General features: G+C 36.3%; 1 protein-coding gene across 1 annotated transcript; it reads right to left on the bottom strand.

The window, feature by feature from the left end:
- Positions 1–2,081: 2,081 nt before the first annotated feature.
- Positions 2,082–3,023, bottom strand: LOC124104623 (olfactory receptor 4K3-like). Its single transcript, XM_046461658.1, has one exon. It carries the CDS (start codon positions 3,018–3,020, stop codon positions 2,082–2,084), a length of 939 nt encoding a protein of 312 aa, XP_046317614.1. The 5' UTR covers positions 3,021–3,023.
- Between the last annotated feature and the right edge of the window lie 19,303 nt (positions 3,024–22,326).

Below are 22,326 nucleotides of genomic sequence, written 5' to 3'. Positions count from 1 at the left end.
GTCATCATCCTATTGAGCTCTGGTAGATAGAAAGTATATAGTTTTTTTTTTAAATGTTTTTTTTTCTTTTGGTATCAGAAATTGAACTCAGGGACACTTAACCACTGATCCACAACCCCAACCCTTTTTTTGTATTTAATTTAGATTTAGATTTGCAGGAGTAGTTGTGAAAGTAGATGCACCATAAGTATCACCATCTCAAGCCCAGCAATGAAATGGGAAAAGAAGATCTGAGATATGCAGCCTGCAAAGGAAATGGTCTTCTTCTCCCTGAGAAAGTCTGCAATCATCTTTGGAGTGGTGTTTGAAGAAAGCCACATATCAACAAAAGACAGGTTGGCCAGAAGGAAGTACATGGGGGAATGTAGATGAGTGTCAGTGATGATTAAGGTCATAATGACAACATTTCCAGACATTATCCTTTTCATTCTAATATATTGATGCTGAATTGTTTAGGGCCTCACTAAATTGCTGAGGCTGACTTGGAACTCACAATCCTCTTGCCTCAGTTTCTGGAGCTGCGGGGGTTACAGGCATACGCTAACACTACTGGCTCATGTGTGTAGGCTTTGACAGCAAGTGATTGTGTGATCTGTTGTTTATCATTACTTGAATCCCACCACATTCTTCATAGTGTGAATTGAGATGCAAAAATGGAATTTTATCATCAAGTAGAAATGGCACTCAAGAAATCAAGTTTTCTAACACCACATGCATAAATAAATTGCATTAGCTGATGGTGCATCTACTTTTACAACTACTCCTGATTTTTTTTTTCTCTCCTTCAGTGTACAACTCTGGCTACATGGAAAGTTCTTTTTTTATATATTTATTTTTTGGTTGTAGTTGGACACAATACCTTTATTTTACTTATTTATTTTTATGTGGTGCTGAGGATTAAACTCAGGACCTTACATGTGCTAGGTGAGCGCTCTACCACTGAGCCACAATCCCAGCCCAGGAGAGTTCTTTATAACCAGTGGACTGGCAAGTAAAAATTTCAACCTGAATATACTGATGATTTTTCATGATAACAAATTAGAAGAAGTAAAAAAAGAAAGGTTTAATTTTTATAATGTCAATTAAATGAAGTATTCTGGTGAAATATTGGTATTGCTTAATGTAACTATAGTCCTAAAGGGCAGTTATGAGGAGAAATTGTCCCACTAGAAAGAATGGAAGCAGTACACTGAGTTTTCACCTTTGCTACACCTGCGTTGTTGTTGTCCTCCTCCTCCTCTTCTTCCTCTTCCTTCTCCTTCTCCTCCTCCACTTGCTCCTTCTCCACTATTTTTTTTTTTGTGGCTGGAAGCATACCTATATTGTTTCATGAGATTTTACTAGTTTGGCTAGATCATTGGGGTTAATAATGAATATAATTGACAGATTAATGACAATAAAGCTTGGGAATAATTCTGATAACAAACTTGTGAGAATAGGAACAGACTGTGATAATGAAGTGTCTCATTTGTATGATTGATAGACAGTATTCACTACAGGGGAAGCTTTAGTAATTGGATGGAGAGAAATACTTCAGTTTCATTATTAATCATGTATACCATGGTCCCTGGATTCAGGGAGATTGCATTTCAGGGGATAAAATAAATATAATTGTAATAATTTAAAGAATACATTTTGTTCTCAAGTTCTGAAATAACCAAAGGAAATAGCATTAGATTTTATTTATTTTTTACTTTTATTGAGTTAATGAAACACAAGAAAGAGTAATCTTCATGGTTATTTCTTAGGTAGCTTATCCTTTTATTTCTCTCTCTCTCTCTCTCTCTCTGTCAATTTGCCACTGGTATTTAGATATGAATCTAAGGAAAAATAATATCCCATTGCCTATTGACAAATGGCACATGAAAGTTTTGAGGGAGCCATCAAAATACAGAAACACTTCTTCTCCAAATGAAATTAGATAAAATTCAAGAGAAATTTGATAAGATACTACCCTGTGGGACAGATTTACACCTTTGAAAAACAAATACAAATTTAGTTCATCATCTAACATATTTAAAAACATAGGATGGCTGATTGGATAACTCTCTGATAATTAAGGACTTTTAGTTTTCTAGGCATTAATTATTTCCTTTGAAATCCACATAGTAGTTTCCAAATCTCTTAATGGCATTTTTCATCTCTTTATTTCTCAGTGTATAAATGGCTGGATTGAGTAAAGGTGTAAAAATGGAGTAAAACACAGCAAGAAATTTGTCCATCCATGTGATGTTGAGTGGCCACACATAGATGAATATGCAGGGCCCAAAGAAGAGTACCACCACAGTGATGTGAGCAGTGCAGGTGGATAGGGCCTTGGATGCACCAGTTTTAGAGTTTTGGCATACTGTAACAAGAATATATGTATAGGATATCAGCAATAGGATAAAGCATGTTATGGCTACAACCCCACAGTCAACATTCATTAAAACTTTCAACGTATGGGAATCCATGCAGGCTAGATCAATTACCAGTGGTCTATCACAGAAAAAGCTATCTATTTCCCTAGGGCCACAAAATGGCAGCTCCACAATCACAACCATCTGACTCATGGCATGCACAAAGCCCACAGTCCAGGCAGTCACCACCAGCCCAATGCACCTGTGCAGGCTCATAATGGTAGAGTAGTGCAGTGGTTTACAGATGGCCACATAGCGGTCATAGGCCATTATCACCAGTACCACCATCTCAAGCCCAGCAATGAAGTGGGAAAAGAAGATCTGGGACATGCAGCCTGCAAAGGAAATGGTCTTCTTCTCCCTGAGAAAGTCTGCAATCATCTTTGGAGTGGTGTTTGAAGAAAGCCACATATCAACAAAAGACAGGTTGGCCAGAAAGAAGTACATGGGGGAATGCAGATGAGGATCAGTGATGATTAAGGTCATGATCACAACATTTCCAGACACAATGATCAGGTAAAGTATCAAAAATATCATGAAGAGTAAGACTTGCATATCCCATGAGTGGCCAAGTCCCAGAAGCACAAATTCTGACATTACAGACTGATTTCCTCCATCCATTTTATTCACTTTATCTTCTGAGTTAACCTAGAGAGAAGAATAGGTTATCAGTTGGTAGGATAAGTAATGATGGATTTTTACAATTTGTAAAATTTGATATTCATTTTGAAATTTAGCATCAATATATTAGAATGAAAAGGATAATTATGAAAAGGAATCTGAGCCAGTTATCCATGGCATTATGTCCAAAAGAGAAACTAAATGCCTAATACTGTTTTTTTTTTCAAGAAGCAGAACCAAAGATGTTTTTTTGTGCAAATAATTGAGAGGGTGCACTCACAAGAAGTAGTGAAGAGAGCAGGACAGCAAGGTGAAAAACTAAAATACTTGTGGTCTTACCTAAAATCTAACTATAGTCCACTATTCTAATAAGGAGATCTGAGTGAGATTTAATAAATACCTTTACAGTGAATAAAGAAAATTAACACATCTGCTTAGGAAAATGAATGTAAATTAATATTGAAATATAGTATGAATGACAGTACAGTATTTAGTTTATCTGTACTATGCATACTGATTTCCAAACCCACTACTGAACCTCTTCTAATAATGTATCATAAAACTGAAACTTTAACCCTCTAAAATGTATGTCAAAAGAACTTTAAGGAGAGAAATTGTCTAGAAAGTCATTTGATAAATATCTTGACATAAAGATTTGGATGTAAAACTAGCATATAACTTATCATTAATTAAATCCCATCTGTGATCTAACAGAGATAATTTAGTAAACTAAATGGATTAGAAACAACTATCAGTGCAAAGTCATGTGGACAGAGATTAAAGTGGGTGGCAACTGAAATTAGATTCAGACTTGATAAACTTTGAATGGATACTCCTTATAACTTAAACATATCAATAGAAAATACTGATCTACTGTTTTATGGATGGATGCTGAGAAATTCCTAGACATTGAAATATTACGATTTCCTGAACAACACAGACACAAACATTATCTATTTACTTGTTTTTCCCTTTGACTATGAATCCATCACTGATCTGCGTTTTCTAACAGGAAAAGGTATTATGTTCATGTGTAAGAAAAGAACATCTTTGAGTGTTAGTGCTTAGTGAACACAAGGTAAACGTGTCAGTGAACACTGATTATTCATTTTTAAAGGTATCAATAATGTTGCTTATAACTATCTTTATGAAAATGCAAAGTTCTTGTGAAGATTGCTGTTAGGAAGATAATTGTATATTTTTTCCTTTTATAATTTTTTTTTCTCATGGCATTGTTTCAGTTTTTGTGTGTCACATCTTTTTTTATATTTTGAAATCTCTAGGGTGGTGCCAAGGAAAAGATGAATGATCAAAACTCCTACCTTATCATGAACACTATTTCCCTTAACCTTATGTAAGAACTTGAAAGCATAAATTATAAATGACAAGAAATACAATTCTCCTAAAGAAATCAGTCATACCTATGTTTGTTGTGGATAACAGAACATAGAATAGACTCATAATTTACAAATAAACACAATTACCATGACAGATATTTACCTAATTTTTAAGAAAAATATCCTGATGTTATACTCAATAAATTTATGATCCCTAAGAAACTTGAACAATCTGAACTTTTTTTTCTAAATTTCTTTTTCTTATCAGTGCAAACTTTCCCAGAGTTTTCAAAAACTAGTCTTGTACCTGTTGAACAAAAGACAAGGAAGAGAGCTTATATTAAAACAAGAATCCAATTACATTTGAGAGAGGAATTTCTTAAAAGGTGAACATGTATATTCTCAGGGAACAATTAACCCATAATAAAACATTCTGCCCTTTATGTTTTGAAATTAATAATATTTCATATTATAAATAGGCAAATTATCTTTCTCTGTTAATATTAATCAGCATTAATATTTAATAGAACTTGGACACTTTATTATAATAGATTCAGAATTTTTACCTGAAACACAGGGAGAATTCTCATAAAATTGGTACTTTTCCTTCTGGGATCTGTCAATTGAAACATTAGGGGCATTGTATCACTCTTTTAGGAGTTCAAAAATAGACAAAAAAATGTTTCCCTTATAGATATAATGTCCTTCAATAAATATCACTTCCTATAATATTAACTCTGAAATTCTGTGAGGTACTCAGCATTTAATTTTTACAAAAAGAACTTAGACCAGAAAATTTAATAAACTGCTTGAGGTAAATGTCAGATGTGATGCAAAGGGGTTGGGTTCCAGATCTTCCCATAGTACATCATGTCTTCCTTTTCCCAGATGTATGATTTTTAATCTTATTTCTGTAGTAATGTCATTTATTTCTCAATATTATATATATAATATTATATATACATACCTATATATGTATGTGTATACACATATATATAAACTTCTTGCTCTATTTCAAAAGTTTTCTTTCAGGCAATACTGACTTAGAAAGCATCTCTGAGACAGTGTATTACAGTGGCTTGTAAACTGTTTTTGATAAGATAGAAATTCCAATAGAAATAAAAAAGGAAAAGGAGAAAAAAATTGTGACTCATTTTCTGAAAATGTCAGAAGCTCAACAAGTCATTCTTACTCAAATTATAGAGGGCATTTGTGAAACAGAATAATAGAAATATTTTTAAAATTATCTTAAGATAATCAGAAAAATGAAATAACTTACTAAATATTAATTATCCTCTCTCAGATTAGATTCTCTTTCTGATCATTCTTCTCTTCTGAAACATGTTTAATGTGACATCCATGTTGTATAGGGACAGTATCTTTGGAAGTTCTTTTCCTCAGCCTGACATATATTTACCTTCTGAAGTGGTCCCTTGGGCTTAATTTTCCTGTTCTACATCTGAACAGATCAGAACAGAACATAGAAATAATTTTCCTTGGACATCTCTTGGGAACTTCTTTGTTAAGAATTTTCAGTTGTTGCACATTCTGGAAATTTATAACAGGAAGTCAAGAAAACCTCATATAAATTAATCCAGCGTTAAAAGTTAGTGGTTTTGAAAAATTATTCTTTATCTAACTAGAAGTGTTAAGAATACTTGTTTGGCAATCTTAATTGCTTATTTTATCTTTATCTACAGATATACTACACTAAAATTAATGTTTTAGTTTCTGTGTAGTACAAATCATAGCCTGTGAGGTGTGATATATGCCCACCAACAAAAAACCCTCATATGGATCTGCATGTCATGGTCATCCAAATAGGTGGTTAGCCTTGGTCAGCTTATTGATTTGTTTCCATGTTATCTATGATTAATTGAGGTCCTGAATGGTTATATACTAAATTTTAAGTTATTAAAATACTTTTATTTTTTATGAGAATGTGAATGTTAGTTTAAAATACATTTATTGAATTTTGACATCTCAGATTTTAATATGATTTTTTGGGGTGCAATTGAAATGTAATAAACTGCTCATATTTAAGTGTGCAGTTTAACAAGTTTGACACACGTATACAGCCATAAAAAGATCATCACAGTCAAGATAAAGAATATGGGGGACTCAAAGATATTGGATTTGTATGAGGAAGCATTTCTCTTAACTTGGCTACCCAAAACTCAAAGCAGCGGAAATACTACTTCTCCCTGAGGTTTAGAATGAAAAATCCTGTCTGGAGGGGCAGTCTGACCTAGGTGAACCGGAGACTGTTTGACTCATTAATTGGACATAAATAAAACCTCTCCACATCAGTTTGTCTATTGTTCACCAAAAGCGAACTCAGGGGCCATCTTGGGACTGCAGCATTGTGGAGCCTACAGAAACTGGAAACCCAGATGTGAGTTTGAGGTTAGTTTGGCGTGGATCTGTCTGAGCCTAGCAATCTGCTGGAAAGTCAGAAATTGGGAGCATTTTGCCCAGGGGAACTAACACAGGTTAGAGAAACTGATGAGAACTGGCTTTCCTCAGCTTCAGGAGTCCTGAGGCTTTTGGGGAATGACAGGCTGGCTATAGTGGATCACAGTGAGAAGGTAGGAAGAGGGTGTGAGAGCATTTTGCTCTCTGCTTGACAAGCTAGCCGGTCTGGGACCCACCAGCTTCCTGGGACCCACTCATGCAAGCACTAGCTGGGGGCACCAGTGTAGTCTCTGACTCTCTCCCCAGTCTAGCATACTCTGATCCCCTGGTCCTGCTTCCAGCTCCAGGATCAATCTGGCACCCAAAAGGTCCCTCTGGGTCTCCAGTTCCCAGTCTTCCAAATCCTCCTTGGTTCCTGACCTGGACCATTACTTGCATCTTTACAGCTGGCTTACAGGTCATAACATCTGACTTTGATCTACCAGACAGAACAGCTAGGCTTCTGTTGTGGCTGGGTTTCAACTCACCACACATGCTGCTTAGCTGGCAGACCCATCAGGTCCATCATATAACTCCATGATGAGTGCACAGGTCCTGGCACCCAGCCCTCAGGACTGGCTGGGAGACAAGCACCTGACCAGGAAATCAAAAGGATAGAAGAGGGAGAGACTGAGTTTGGAGACTGTATCAGAAACCAGGAATAATAGGGTCCACAGGCCACACAGGGAGCTATAAACAGGCTCCTACACTACCCAAGTGGAACCTAAAGAGATTCCTAGGATGCAATCTTCCAGTGTGGACCATAAATTACTTGGTCCTGGAAGTACAATGACTTTAAATCTCCAGATCATTTGGCATTTAGAGAAGAGACTGGATCATACATGTAGCCTATGCCCTGCCTCCAAAGTTTCACCTACAGGGTTAACCTTCTCATTCTAACAACACACCTACCTTGAGGGTGAAGCATCAAACTCAAGACATCCCCACCTAGATGCTGAGAAAAAAAGCTGAGAAACTTTTGAAATCCAATGAAAACAATTATCCAATTTTTCATTGAGTTTTTTTCTTTCATATTTCCACCATTTTTGAAACCAGTTACTTTTCATGTATCAGTTTATTAAGGACTGGGATGTCTAAATTTCAGTTTTGTTTGTATTTTTTTATTTATACTTTTTCTTTCTATTTTAATTTTTTATTTTATTTTTAAAGTTTTCAATATATACTATATATATATTCTCTATATATAATTTATATATATATATATATTCTCTATATATAATTTATATATATATATATATATATATATATATATATATATATATATATTCCCTTCTCAGCAAAAGAAAATAACAATGTGGTGAACAGAGAACCTACATTTTTGCCACACGCATGTCGGAGCACTAATCTCCAGGATATATAAATAACTTAAAAAACTTAACACCAAAAACAAAACCACCCCAATCAATAAATGGGTTAAGGAGCTGAACAGACACTTCTCAGAAAAAGATATACAATCTGTTAAAATATATGTGAAAAAATGTTCAACATCTCTAGTAATTAGAGAAATGCAAATCAAAACTACTTTAAGACTTTATCTCATACCTGTCAGAATGGAATTTATCAAGAATACAAACAATAAGTTTTGGCAAGGATTTGGGGAAAAGGCACACTCATACATTGCTGGTGGGATTGCAAATTGATGCAACCTATCTGGAAAGTAATATGGAGATTCCTTAGAAAATTTGGAAAGGAACCACCATTTGATCCAGCTATCCAACTCCTCCGTCTATACCCAAAGCACTTAAAAACAGCATACTACAATGACACAGCCACTTCAGTGTTTATAGAAGCTCAATTCAAATAGCTAAACTGTGGAACCAAACTAGATGCCCTTCAATAGATGAATGGATAAAAGAAATGTAGTACATACACAATACAATATTACTGAGCATTAAAAGAGATTAAAATTACAGCATTTGCAAGTAAATTGATGGAGTTGGAGAATATCATGCTAAGTGAAGTAAGCCAATACTCAAAAACCAAAGACCAAATGTTTTTCTGATAATGGATGCTGATCCGTAATTGGGGGGTGGGGAGCATAGAAAAAGTGGAGGAAACGTGAATGGGCAAAGGTGGAAAAGAGAGGGCATGGGGGCAGAAAAGATGGTGGAATGAGATGGACATCATTACCCTAGGTACATGTATGACTGCACATATGGTGCAATACTACATCAAGTACAACCAGATAAATGAAAAGTTGTGCTGCAATTGTGTACAATGAATCAAACTGAATTCTGCTATCATATATACCTAATTAGAATAAATAAATACATTTTAAAAAATATGTATTTTATAAAAATTATATATATAATTATATATATATATATATATATATATATATATATATATAATTTTATTTCTCTGTATTCCTTGATTCTTTCTCTCTTTTCTCCTGCTAACAGCCAACCTCTATTATTCCCTTTTTCGCTCTTCCTATAATTTTAACTATCTATTCTCCTCCTTTCTCAAAAATATCATATCCTTCAATACTTATGTTCTCTATTTGTCCACCATTTGAAATTATAAACACTTTTTCAAATTTACTATTTTTATTTTAGGCAATACCTGAACACAATATTTTTGTTTATTGTGACAAAACTGTAGACATTGTAAGAGAAAAGATTTCATTTAAGGCTGTATATTATATGCATTGGGTGCTGTTAATATTGGTCTCCCCCTTAAAGGCAAGGTAATGGAAATATTTAGGGACACTATAAGTCTACAGGGTAGAAACTGGACAGCCTCAGATCCACACTGCTAAATGGGTAGACACACAAACAGTATGAAAATACAGGGGAACAAATTACCCCAAACAAACCAAGATAATTCTATTCTATTATTGGACAGAATCCATTGACACCACAGTGGAAGAAATGTCAGAGAAGGAGTTTAAAACGTATAGAGCTAGACTAGTCCATTAGGTAAAGAATGATGTAAAGAGTGAAATCAGAGAAAAAATTCAGGAGGTGAAAGATCACTTCAATAAAGAGAGATTCTGGAGAGAAATCAGGCAGAAATGATTGAAATGAAGGAATCAATAAACCAAATTAAAAATAGAATGGAAAGCATCAACAACAGACCAGACCATTTGGAAGGCAGAATTTCAGGCAATGAAGACAAAATATATAACTCTGAAAATAAAATTGACCATGTAGAGAAGATGTTAAGAGAACATGAACAAAATTTCCAAGAAATATGGGATAACATGAAAAGACCAAATTTATGATTTATTAGGATAGTTGAAGGCATGGAGATACAAACTAAAGGAATGCATAATCTTTTCAGCAAGAGTACTGCTTCATAGCGAGGTGCTGAGAAACTACAGGGACACTAAAAATGTATCGGGGAAGAAAAAAAAAAAAGAAAAAGTGACAACCAATCCCCAAGTAGGACCAGCTAGAAATGAGCCCTTAGTTCTCACTCACAGACATCCACTCCTACAGAAAAAAGATAGAATTAAAACAAAGGCTATGGGTACTTATGGATACTACACCTATGAAGGGGGTCTCAATCTAGATTGCCCTAGGATACATTGGCAGGAGAAAGCCATGCCCTAAAAAGGTCTACATGTAAGAATAGAAGAGAAAGCCATGTCAACAGATACATAAAACTCAACACAAGAATACAAAAAAATAAGGAAAATACAAGGTAACACAATGTCTTCTAAAGTTCACAGTTCACCCATAACTTACTCCAAAGATATTGAAGTAATTGAAATATAACAGATAAAGAAATCAAAAGAATGATTATAAAATAATCAATAAATTCCAAGAGATCACAGAAAAATGAATGAATTAAGGAAGTTAGTACAGGATATGAATAAAAATATTGATAAGAGGATAGAGACACTGAAAAATAATCAAAGGGAAAATTGGAAATGAAAATACAATTAATCAAATAAATGTTCCATTGAATGCCCAAGAGTAGATATCATGCTAAAAACAGAATATAATAGAATCTCAGAGGGAAGACAAAGAGGCCAGTCTTGAACATTCAGGTAGTATTTAAGAAAAGAAAATAAGTGATCATGATTAGAATATTCCAGAACTCTGGGACATCATTAAGAGGCTAAATTTAAAAATTGTTAGAATTCAAGAGCATTGTATGATGTAGCCTAATGGAAATGATAACTTCTTTATATAAATATTAGCAAAAAAGTTTCCAAACATTGAGAGTGAGATGTACATACAGATACAGAACACTTCATAACTCCTAATATTAAAGGATTTAAAAAGAATCCTCCTGGGCTGGGGCTGGGGCTCAGTGGTAGAATGTTTTCCTAGCATGTGTGAGGCACTGGCTCAATTCTCAGTACCACATATAAATAAATAAAGTCCATTGACATCTAAAAAAATATTAAAAATAACCCTCTGTGATACATTATAATAAAAATTACTAGAACACAGCACAAGTATAGAATTTTAAAAGTCTCAAGATAAAAAGTCAGATCACGTTTAGAAGCAAGCCAATTAGAATTATTTCTGATTTCTCAGTATGAATCCTAGAAAACAGGAAGGATGTATTCCATGTCCTGAAAGAAAATAACTGAAAACCAGGATTGCTAAAATCAGAAATGATCCTTAAATATTAAAAAAGAAATTATAACCTTCCAAGATAACTAGGAAAAAATGTATTCTATGATTACTAAGCTGGCACTACAAAAAATACTGAAAGAAACACTCCATGAAGAAGAAATAAAAAAACAAACCCCAGAGCTCAGAATGAACAAATCTCATTTGAAGAGTAGCTAATCAAGTGAGAAACACGACCAAGTTACACATTAGAAATGAATTCAAATGGAAGAATAATAAACCTTTTGCCATAGTAACATTGAATGTAAATGATTTCAACTATTTAATTAAAAGACAAGGGCTACACTTATAGGAGCTTACACCGAGCACGGAGCGGCCGAGTTCCGGCTCCCGGAACTTCCCTGGACCGGGGCTAGGAGCCCGCGGAAACTGCGTCTCGGTCCGGGTCCTGCTGAGGGCTGGTCAGGACTCACCCGTTGCTTGGGTTGCCCGGCAAGGGGAACGAAATGCTGCCATTCGCATAGGATACCAACATGGCAGAGATCTGATGTCAGCAGAAAGCGGTGGAGGAGAGATCTTCATCAATACCAGCGGTGACATAAGCAGTTGGTCTCCTGGTAAGGGGGATGAGGCTCAGTCACCCGAGTCTCCTCAATTTGTCCTCGAGCCAGAGGGAAGGAGCCGGGCCGCCGCCAGCCCCCGGAGCAGGCCCAGCGGCTCGCCAGCGTGGTGACCGCGTGACCCCAATTGGAGAGGGGGTGGAGCGGAGCCGCCACCCACACCCGCCAGGTGGGCAGACCCACGACCCAGTAGTACATTGGCGTGGTAGGAGGGGCAGGGCAGAGCCGCCCTTCACGCTTGCAAGGTAAACAGACCTGTGACAGCCTGGCGGGTCAGGCCCAGTGGCCTGCCAGTGTGGTACACACGTCACCCCAACTCGAGTAGGGGCAGAGCAGATCCTTCTCCCACGCCCGGATCAGGCCCTGCCGGTGTGGTGGTCACGTGACCCCAATTGGAGTGGGGGTGGAGCGGAACCGCCACCCGTGCCCGTAGGGTGAGCAGACCAGTGATCAACCTGCAGATCAGGCCCAGGGGTCCGCAGGCGTGGTAGGAGGGGCAGGGCAGATCCGCCTCCTGCGCCTTCAAGGTAGGCAGACCTACAACAGACCGGCGGATCAGGCCCAGGAGCCTGCCGGCGTGGTACAAACACCACCCTAATTGGAGTAGTGACAGAGCAGAGTCGCCTCCCTTGCCAGGAACAGACCCAGCGTCCTGCAGGCGGGGTAGTCACGACACCCCAATTGGAGTAGGGGCAGAGCAGAGCCTCCACCCGTGCCCGAAAGGTAGGCAGATCTGCGACCGACCAGCGGGACAGGCCCAGTGGCCTGCTGGTACGACAGACACGTCACCCCATTTGGAGTACGGGCAGAGTAGAGCTGCCCCCCGAGCCTGCAGGGTAGGCAAACCTGCAACCGACCGGCGGATCAGGCCCGGTGGCCTGCCGGCGTGGTACACTCGTCACCCCAATTGGAGTAGGGGCAGAATAGAGCCGCCGCCAGCTCCCAGAACAGGCCCAGTGACCTGCCGGCGTGGTAGCCACGACACCCCAATTGGAATAAGGAGAGAGCAGAGCCGCCGCCCGCACCTGCAGGAAAGATACGCAAACAGTATGAAAAGACAAGGAAAGAAAGGACCACAAGCAATGCAGGTCAACGCAACTTTAGAAGAGGTAACAGCTGCAGCAGATGGAATGTCAGATAAAGAATTCAGGATATACATGCTTCAGATGATCTGGAGTATCAAGGAAGACATTAAACAGCAAAATCAGACAATGAAAGATCACTTCGACAACGAATTACGCAAACAAATCCAGGAAGCAAAGGATCAACTATACAGGGAGATAGAGGTTATAAAAAACAAGCAATCAGAAATCCTAGAAATGCAGGAAGCAATAAACCAACTTAAAAACTCAATGGAGAATACTACCAACAGAGTAGAACACTTAGAAGATAGAACATCAGACAATGAAGACAAAGTATTTCAACTGGAAAAGAACATAGACAGCTCAGCAAGACTGTTAAGAAACCATGAGGAGAACATCCAAGAAATATGGAATAACATTAAGAGACCAAACTTAAGAGTCATTGGGATACAGGAAGGTACAGAGCTCCAAACCAAAGGAATGAGCAGTCTATTCAATGAAATAATACAAGAAAACTCCCCAGACTTGAAGAATGAGACAGAATCCCAAATCCTAGAAGCCTACAGGACGCCGAATGTGCAAAATCATAAGAGATCCACACCTAGACACATTATAATGAAGATGCCCAACATACAGAATAAGGAGAGAATTTTAAAAGCTACAAGAGAAAGGAAGCAGATTACATTTAGGGGCAAGCCAATCAGGATAACAGCTGATCTTTCAACACAGACTCTGAAAGCTAGAAGATCCTGGAATAACATATTTCAAACACTGAAAGAAAATGGGTTCCAACCAAGAATTGTGTATCCAGCGAAATTAAGCTTCAGGATGGAGAATGAAATTAAAACCTTCCACGATAAACAAAAGTTTAAAGAATTCACAGCTAGAAAACCGTCTCTTCAAAACATCCTCGCCAAAGTATTACAGGAAGAGGAAATGGAAAATAACAATGAAAACCAACAGTGGGAGGTAGGTCAGTAAAGGGGGGGGAATAATCAAAGAGGAAAACAAACAATGTTTAGTAACAGAAATAAACAAATATGGCTGGAAGAACAACCCATATCTCAATAATAACCCTAAATGTTAATGGCTTAAACTCACCAATTAAGAGACACAGGCTAGTAGAATGGATCACAAAACAAGACCCAACAATATGCTGCCTACAGGAGACGCATTTGATAGGAAAAGACATACATAGGCTGAAGGTGAAAGGTTGGAAAAAATCATATCACTCATATGGACTTTGGAAACAAGCAGGCGTGTCCATACTCATATCAAATAAAATAGATTTCAAGCCAAAGTTAATCAAAAGAGATAAAGAGGGACACTACATAATGCTTAAGGGAACCATACACCAACAAGACATAACAATCATAAATATTTATGCCCCAAACAATGGTGCAGCTATGTTCGTCAAACAAACTCTTCTCAAGTTCAAGAGTCTAATAGACCACCACACCATAATCATGGGAGACTTCAACACACCTCTCTCGCCACTGGACAGATCTTCCAAACAAAAGTTGAATAAGGAAACTATAGAACTCAATAACACTATTAATAACCTAGACCTAATTGACATATATAGAGTATACCACCCAACATCAAGCAGTTACACTTTTTTCTCAGCAGCACATGGATCCTTCTCAAAAATAGATCATATATTATGTCACAGGGAAACTCTTAGACAATATAAAGGAGTAGAGATAATACCATGCATCTTATCTGATCATAATGGAATGAAACTGAAAATCAACGATAAAAGAAGGAAGGAAAAAGCATACATCAATTGGAGAATGAACAATAGGTTACTGAATGATCAATGGGTTATAGAAGACATCAAGGAGGAAATTAAAAAATTCTTAGAGATAAATGAAAACACAGACACAACATATCGGAATCTATGGGACACATTGAAAGCAGTTCTAAGAGGAAAATTCATTGCTTGGAGTTCATTCCTTAAAAAAAGAAAAAACCAACAAATAAATGATCTCATACTTCATCTCAAAATCCTAGAAAAAGAAGAGCAAAACAACAGCAAAAGAAGTAGAAGGCAAGAAATAATTAAAATCAGAGCTGAAATTAATGAAATCCAAACAAAAGAAACAATTGAAAAAATTGACAAAACTAAAAGTTGGTTCTTTGAAAAAATAAACAAAATCGACAGACCCTTAGCCATGCTAGCGAAGAGAAGAAGAGAGAGAACTCAAATTACTAGCATACGGGATGAAAAAGGCAATATCACAAGAGACACTTCAGAAATACAGAAGATAATCAAAAATTATTTTGAATCCTTATATTCCAATAAATTAGAAGATAGTGAAGGCATAGATAAATTTCTTAAGTCATATGATCTGCCCAGATTGAGTCAGGAGGATATAGAAAACCTAAACAGACCAATATCAATTGAGGAAATAGAAGAAACCATAAAAAGACTACCAACTAAGAAAAGCCCAGGTCCGGATGGGTATACAGCAGAATTTTACAAAACCTTTAAAGAAGAACTAATACCAATACTTTTCAAGCTACTTCAGGAAATAGAAAAGGAGGGAGAACTTCCAAATTCATTCTATGAGGCCAACATCACCCTGATACCTAAAGCAGACAAAGACACTTCAAAGAAAGAAAATTACAGACCAATATCTCTAATGAACCTAGATGCAAAAATCCTCAATAAAATTCTGGCGAATCGGATACAAAAACATATAAAAAAATTGTACACCATGATCAAGTAGGATTTATCCCTGGGATGCAAGGCTGGTTCAATATATGGAAATCAATAAATGTTATTCACCACATCAATAGACTTAAAAATAAGAACCATATGATCATCTCGATAGATGCGGAAAAAGCATTCGACAAAGTACAGCATCCCTTTATGTTCAAAACTCTAGAAAAACTAGGGATAACAGGAACATACCTCAATATTGTAAAAGCAATCTATGCTAAGCCTCAGGCTAGCATCATTCTGAATGGAGAAAAACTGAAGGCATTCCCTCTAAAATCTGGAACAAGACAGGGATGCCCTCTCTCTCCACTTCTCTTCAACATAGTTCTCGAAACACTGGCCAGAGCAATTAGACAGACGAAAGAAATTAAAGGCATCAAAATAGGAAAAGAAGAACTTAAATTATCACTATTTGCAGATGATATGATTCTATATCTAGCAGACCCAAAAGGGTCTACAAAGAAACTATTAGAGCTAATAAATGAATTCAGCAAAGTGGCAGGATTTAAAATCAACACGCATAAATCAAAGGCATTCCTGTATATCAGCGACAAATCCTCTGAAATGGAAATGAGGACAACCACTCCATTCACAATATCTTCAAAAAAAATAAAATACTTGGGAATCAACCTAACAAAAGAGGTGAAAGACTTATACAATGAAAACTACAGAACCCTAAAGAGAGAAATAGAAGAAGATCTTAGAAGATGGAAAAATATACCCTGTTCATGGATAGGCAGAACTAACATCATCAAAATGGCGATATTACCAAAAGTTCTCTATAGGTTTAATGCAATGCCAATCAAAATCCCAATGGCATTTCTTGTAGAAATAGAGAAAGCAATCATGAAATTCATATGGAAAAATAAAAGACCCAGAATAGCAAAAACAACGCTAAGCAAGAAGTGTGAATCAGGCGGTATAGCGATACCAGACTTCAAACTATACTACAGAGCAATAGTAACAAAAACAGCATGGTACTGGTACCAAAACAGGCGGGTGGACCAATGGTACAGAATAGAGGACACAGAAACCAATCCACAAAACTACAACTATCTTATATTTGATAAAGGGGCTAAAAGCATGCAATGGAGGAAGGATAGCATCTTCAACAAATGGTGCTGGGAAAACTGGAAATCCATATGCAACAAAATGAAACTGAATCCCTTTCTCTCGCCATGCACAAAAGTGAATTCAAAATGGATCAAGGAGCTTGATATCAAATCAGAGACGCGCCGTCTGATAGAAGAAAAAGTTGGCTACGATCTACATTCGGTGGGGTCGGGCTCCAAATTCCTCAATAGGACACCCATAGCACAAAATTAATAACTAGAATCAACAAATGGGACTTACTCAAACTAAAAAGTTTTTTCTCAGCAAAAGAAACAATAAGAGAGGTAAATAGGGAGCCTACATCCTGGGAACAAATCTTTACTCCTCACACTTCAGATAGAGCCCTAATATCCAGAGTATACAAAGAAATCAAAAAATTAGACAATAAGAGAACAAACAACCCAATCAACAAATGGGCCAAGGACCTGAACAGGCACTTCTCAGAGGAGGACATACAGTCAATCAACAAGTACATGAAAAAATGCTCACCATCTCTAGCTGTCAGAGAAATGCAAATCAAAACCACCCAAAGATACCATCTCACTCCAGTAAGATTGGCAGCCATTATGAAGTCAAACAACAACAAGTGCTGGCGAGGATGTGGGGAAAAGGGTACACTTGTACATTGCTGGTGGGACTGCAGATTGGTGCAGCCAATTTGGAAAGCAGTATGGAGATTTCTTGGAAAGCTGGGAATGGAGCCACCATTTGACCCAGCTATTCCCCTTCTTGGTCTATTCCCTAAAGACCTAAAAAGAGCATGCTACAGGGACACTGCTACATCGATGTTCATAGCAGCACAGTTCACAATAGCAAGACTGTGGAACCAACCTAGATGCCCTTCAATAGACGAATGGATAAAAAAAAATGTGGCATTTATACACAATGGAGTATTACTCTGCATTAAAAAATGACAAAATCATAGAATTTACAGGGAAATGGATGGCATTAGAGCAGATTATGCTAAGTGAAGCTAGCCAATCCCTAAAAAACAAATGCCAAATGTCTTCTTTGATATAAGGAAAGTAACTAAGAACAGAGTAGGGACGAAGAACAGGAGAAGAGGATTAACATTTAACAGGGATGAGAGGTGGGAGGGAAAGGGAGAGAGAAGGGAAATTGCACGGTAATGGAAGGAGACCCTCAGGGTTATACAGTGGAGGGGGTAGAGAGAGAGGAGGGGAGGGGAGGGGAGAGGTGGGGAGGGGGGAGGGTGGATGATGGGAAAGGCAGCGGAGCACAACAGACACTAGTATGGCAATTTGTAAATCAATGGATGTGTACCTGATGTGAATCTGCAATCTGTGTATGGGGTGAAGGTGGGAGTTCATAACCCACTTGAATAAAAGTGTGGAATATGAAAAAAAAAAAAAAAAAGACAAGGGCTAGAAGGGATGGATTAAAAAAACAAGACCCAACTATATGTTGTTTGCAAAAAACTCATCTTAGAGGCAAAGACAGCCAAAGACTGAAAGTGAATGGTTGGAAATTGATTAATCATGTGTATGTAGCCCCAAAACAAGGAGGATTAACTATTCAAATATATGACAAAGCAAACTTCAACAAATTTAATCAGAAAAGACAAGGACAGTCACTTTGTACTGATAAAGAGAAAAATAGAAAAATAAGATATAATATAGTAAATAATTATGCCCCCAATATTAGTTCATCTAATTACATAAAAGAGACACTATGCAAATTAAAGCCTCAGATAGACCCAAATACAACACTACTATGTAGATTTAACTTGTCTCTCTTACAAATAGATATTGCATTCAGACATAATACCGGCAAGGGCCCTTTGGACCTGAAAAATATTATAATCAAGTGAACTTAACAGATATCTATAGAACATTTCATGGAACAACAGCCTAATATACTTTCTTCTCAGATGTTCGTGGAAAACGGATACAATTCCTTGCCTCTTATCTGGTCGTAATGGAATGAAATTAGAAATTAACACCAAAAAACTCTAGAGAAACTATATAAACACATAGAGATTGAACAATACACTTTTAAATAATGATTGACAATAGAAGTGACAAATTAAAAAATTTTTAGAATCAAATGAGAATAGCAATAAAATACACCAGAACCTCTGGTATACTCTGAAGGCAATTCTGAAAGGAAAGCTTATAGTTATGATTTCCTACATAAGAAAATCAGAAAAATCTCAAATAACCTAACATTACATTTGAATGCTCTTGAAAAACAAGAACACACCTATTGCAAAACCAGTAAAAAGAAGGAAATAATTGAGAGCTGAAATCAATGAAATTGGGACTAAAATAATACAAAAGATCAATTAAATGAAGACTTAGTTCCTTGAAAGGATACACAAAATTGATGTCTTTAGCCAATCTAACTAAAAGAAAAAGAGAGAAGATCCAATTTAACAAAATTAGAGATTAAAAAGGAGAAATTGCCACAGATATCACAGAAATCCAGAGGATCATGAGGAAACATTTCATAAACATATACTCCAATAAATTGAAAAACCTAACAGAAATTAATACATTTCTAGACAACACATAAAATCTGCCAAAATTGAATCAAGAGAATATAGATAATTTAAACAGACTAATATGTTATAATGAGATATAAACATTAATAAAAAGTCTTCAAGCAAATAACAAGGATTAAAGCCTAGGACCAGATGAATTCTCAGTTGAATTCTACCAGACCTTTATAGAAGAACTAATGTCAATACTCCTCAATTTATTCTATGAAATAGAAAGAGTTGGAACACTCCCAAATTCATTCTATAAATTCAGCATCATAAAAACACATCAAGAAAAGCAAATGATATATTAATATCCCTGAAGAATTTGCACATAAAAATCCTTAATATTAGCAAATATACTCAAGAACATATTAAGAAGATTGTATATCAAAAACAAGTAGTTTTATCACAAGAATTCAAAGTTGTCTTAATATATATATATATATATATATATATATATATATATATATATATATAAAATTTATAAATTTCAATTCCATTTGAAATTAAGGAAAAAAATCACTTATTTGTCCCAATAGATGTGGAGAAAGTCTTCATCAAAATTCAGCATCCTTTAATGGTAAAAATATAGAATAAACTAGGGATAAAAGAAACTACCTGGACATCATAAGGCTACACACACACACACACACACACATACAGAGAGAGAGAGAGAGAGAGAGAGAGAGAGAGAGAGAAGTTAACCTTATAGTAAATGGGGGAAAAAATAAAAACCTTTCTTCTAAACTCTGAGATAAGTCAAGCATGTCCACTCTCATCACTGCTATTTAATAAGTAGTATAAATTTGAGCCAGAACAATTAGGCAAGAGAAGGCAATAAAAGGGATAAAAATAGGAAAGGAAGAATCATATTTGACATCTTTTGCAGAAAATATGATCCTATACTAAGAAGATCCAAAAGACTCGATCTAATAGAGCTAATAAAAAATTTGACAAAGTAGCAGTTTACAAAATCAACATACAATAATCAATAGCTTTCTTATACACCAATAATGAATCTTATGGGGAAAAAAATCAGGGAAAGAATCCCATTCACGATGGTCTCAAAATATAAAATATCTAAGGAATAACCAAGGAGGTGAAAAATCTCTACAAGAAAACTATAGAACATTGAAGAAAGAAATTGAAGTAGACACAAGATGATGGAAATATATGCCATTGTTCATAGTTAGGCAGAATTAAAATACCAATGCCATTTCTCACAGACTTAGAAAACATAGTTCCAATATTCATTTGGAACAGTAAAAACTCAGGATAGTCACAATAATCCTAAGCCAGAAAAACTGATTTCCAGTTATTGTATAGAGCTTCAGTAACAAAATTGTATGGTATTGGCATAAAAGCAGTCATATAGACCAATGATACAGAGTAGAAGACAAATTCACACATCTACAGCCATCTGATCCTTGACTAAATTGTCAAAAACAATTCAATAAAATAGTCTTTTAACAAATAGTGCTGATAAAACTGTTTATCCCTATGTAGAAGAATGAAAGTAGACCCATATCTCTCACACTACACAGAAGTCAATTCAAAACATATTCAAGACCTAGAAATTAGAAATTATGCAAATCCTCGACAAAAATATAGAGTCAATACTCCAACATATAGGCACAGGCAAAAAAATTGCCATAAGACCCTTAAAGATTAGGAAATAATGCCAAGAGTTAACATCTGAGTTGGAATCAAATTATAAAACATCTGCACAGCAAAGGTAATAATTAATTAAGAATGTGAAGAGAAAACCTACATAATGGGAGAAAATCTTTGCTAACTATTCTTCTGAAAGAGAATTTATATTTAGAATGTATAAAGAACTCAGAAATCTTCACACCAAAAAATAATAATAATCTAGACTGAACAGACACTTCTCAAAAGAAGAAATGCAAATGGTCATCAAATATATGTAAAAAGTTTTCAACATCATTAACATTTCAGGAAATGCAAATCAAAACTACATTGAGATTTCATTTCCCTCATATTAGGATGGCAGTTATCAAGAATCCAAATGGTAATAAAAGCTGGAAAGGATGTGGAGAAAAAGGAACACTTTTACACTGTTGGCAGGACTGTAAATTAGTACAACCACTATGAAAATCAGTATGGAGTTTCCTCAAAAGATGAGGAATGGACACATCATAGGACCCAGCTATAACCCTCCTCAGTATTTATCCTAAAGAATTAAATTTTTCATCATACTATAGTATTTCATGCATACCCATGTTTACAGTAGCACAATTCACAATAGCTTAGCAATGGAACCAGCATAGGTGTCCATCAGTAGATAACAAAAATGTGGTATTTATATATGAAAGAGTTTTACTCAGCCACAAAGAAAAATGAAATTATGACATTTGCAGGAAATAGATAGAATTGAGGACATTATTTTAAGTGAAATAATCCAAACTCAGAGGTCAAAAGTTGTATGCTGTCTTATATGTGAAGTTAGGAAAAAGTAAAAAAAAAAAGATGGATGGACCTGGTGAAAGTCAATGGGAGACCAGTAGAGTAGAATAACAGGAATATGGGAAGAAAGGAGGGGTAGAGAAGGGGAAATACTGGTGAATGATATTGATTAAATTATACTAATATATTGCATGCATGTACTTGTGGTGAGCCGTTCTTATAGACTGTGGCCGCCATTAGAAGATGGCGCCGGCTTCCACTGTGGCCTGTGATAAACAACTCCTAATATGGAGAGTTTGGCGAGCAATCCCTTATCACCCTATGAGAGAGATCCACGTGGCTGGGATTGGTATGCGGGAGGCTTTATTAGGCTGTGCTTGGGCGCTCGGCGGGGGGTCACTAGAAGATGATACATGAATCAAGGCCTGAATAAACTGCTGAAAGAAGAATCCTGTGTCGTGTTTTCCCTTGCTGGCGGGGGTTCGCGACATG

The sequence above is a fragment of the Marmota monax genome, unplaced genomic scaffold, assembly GCF_021218885.2.
Source record: "Marmota monax isolate L192 unplaced genomic scaffold, Marmota_monax_Labrador192_F-V1.1 WCK01_AAM20220418_F8-fsc00001, whole genome shotgun sequence".
Classification (NCBI taxonomy): Eukaryota; Metazoa; Chordata; class Mammalia; order Rodentia; family Sciuridae; genus Marmota; species Marmota monax.
The sequence above is the reverse complement of the archived record's forward strand: the minus strand, read 5'-3'. Positions and strand labels throughout refer to the sequence as shown.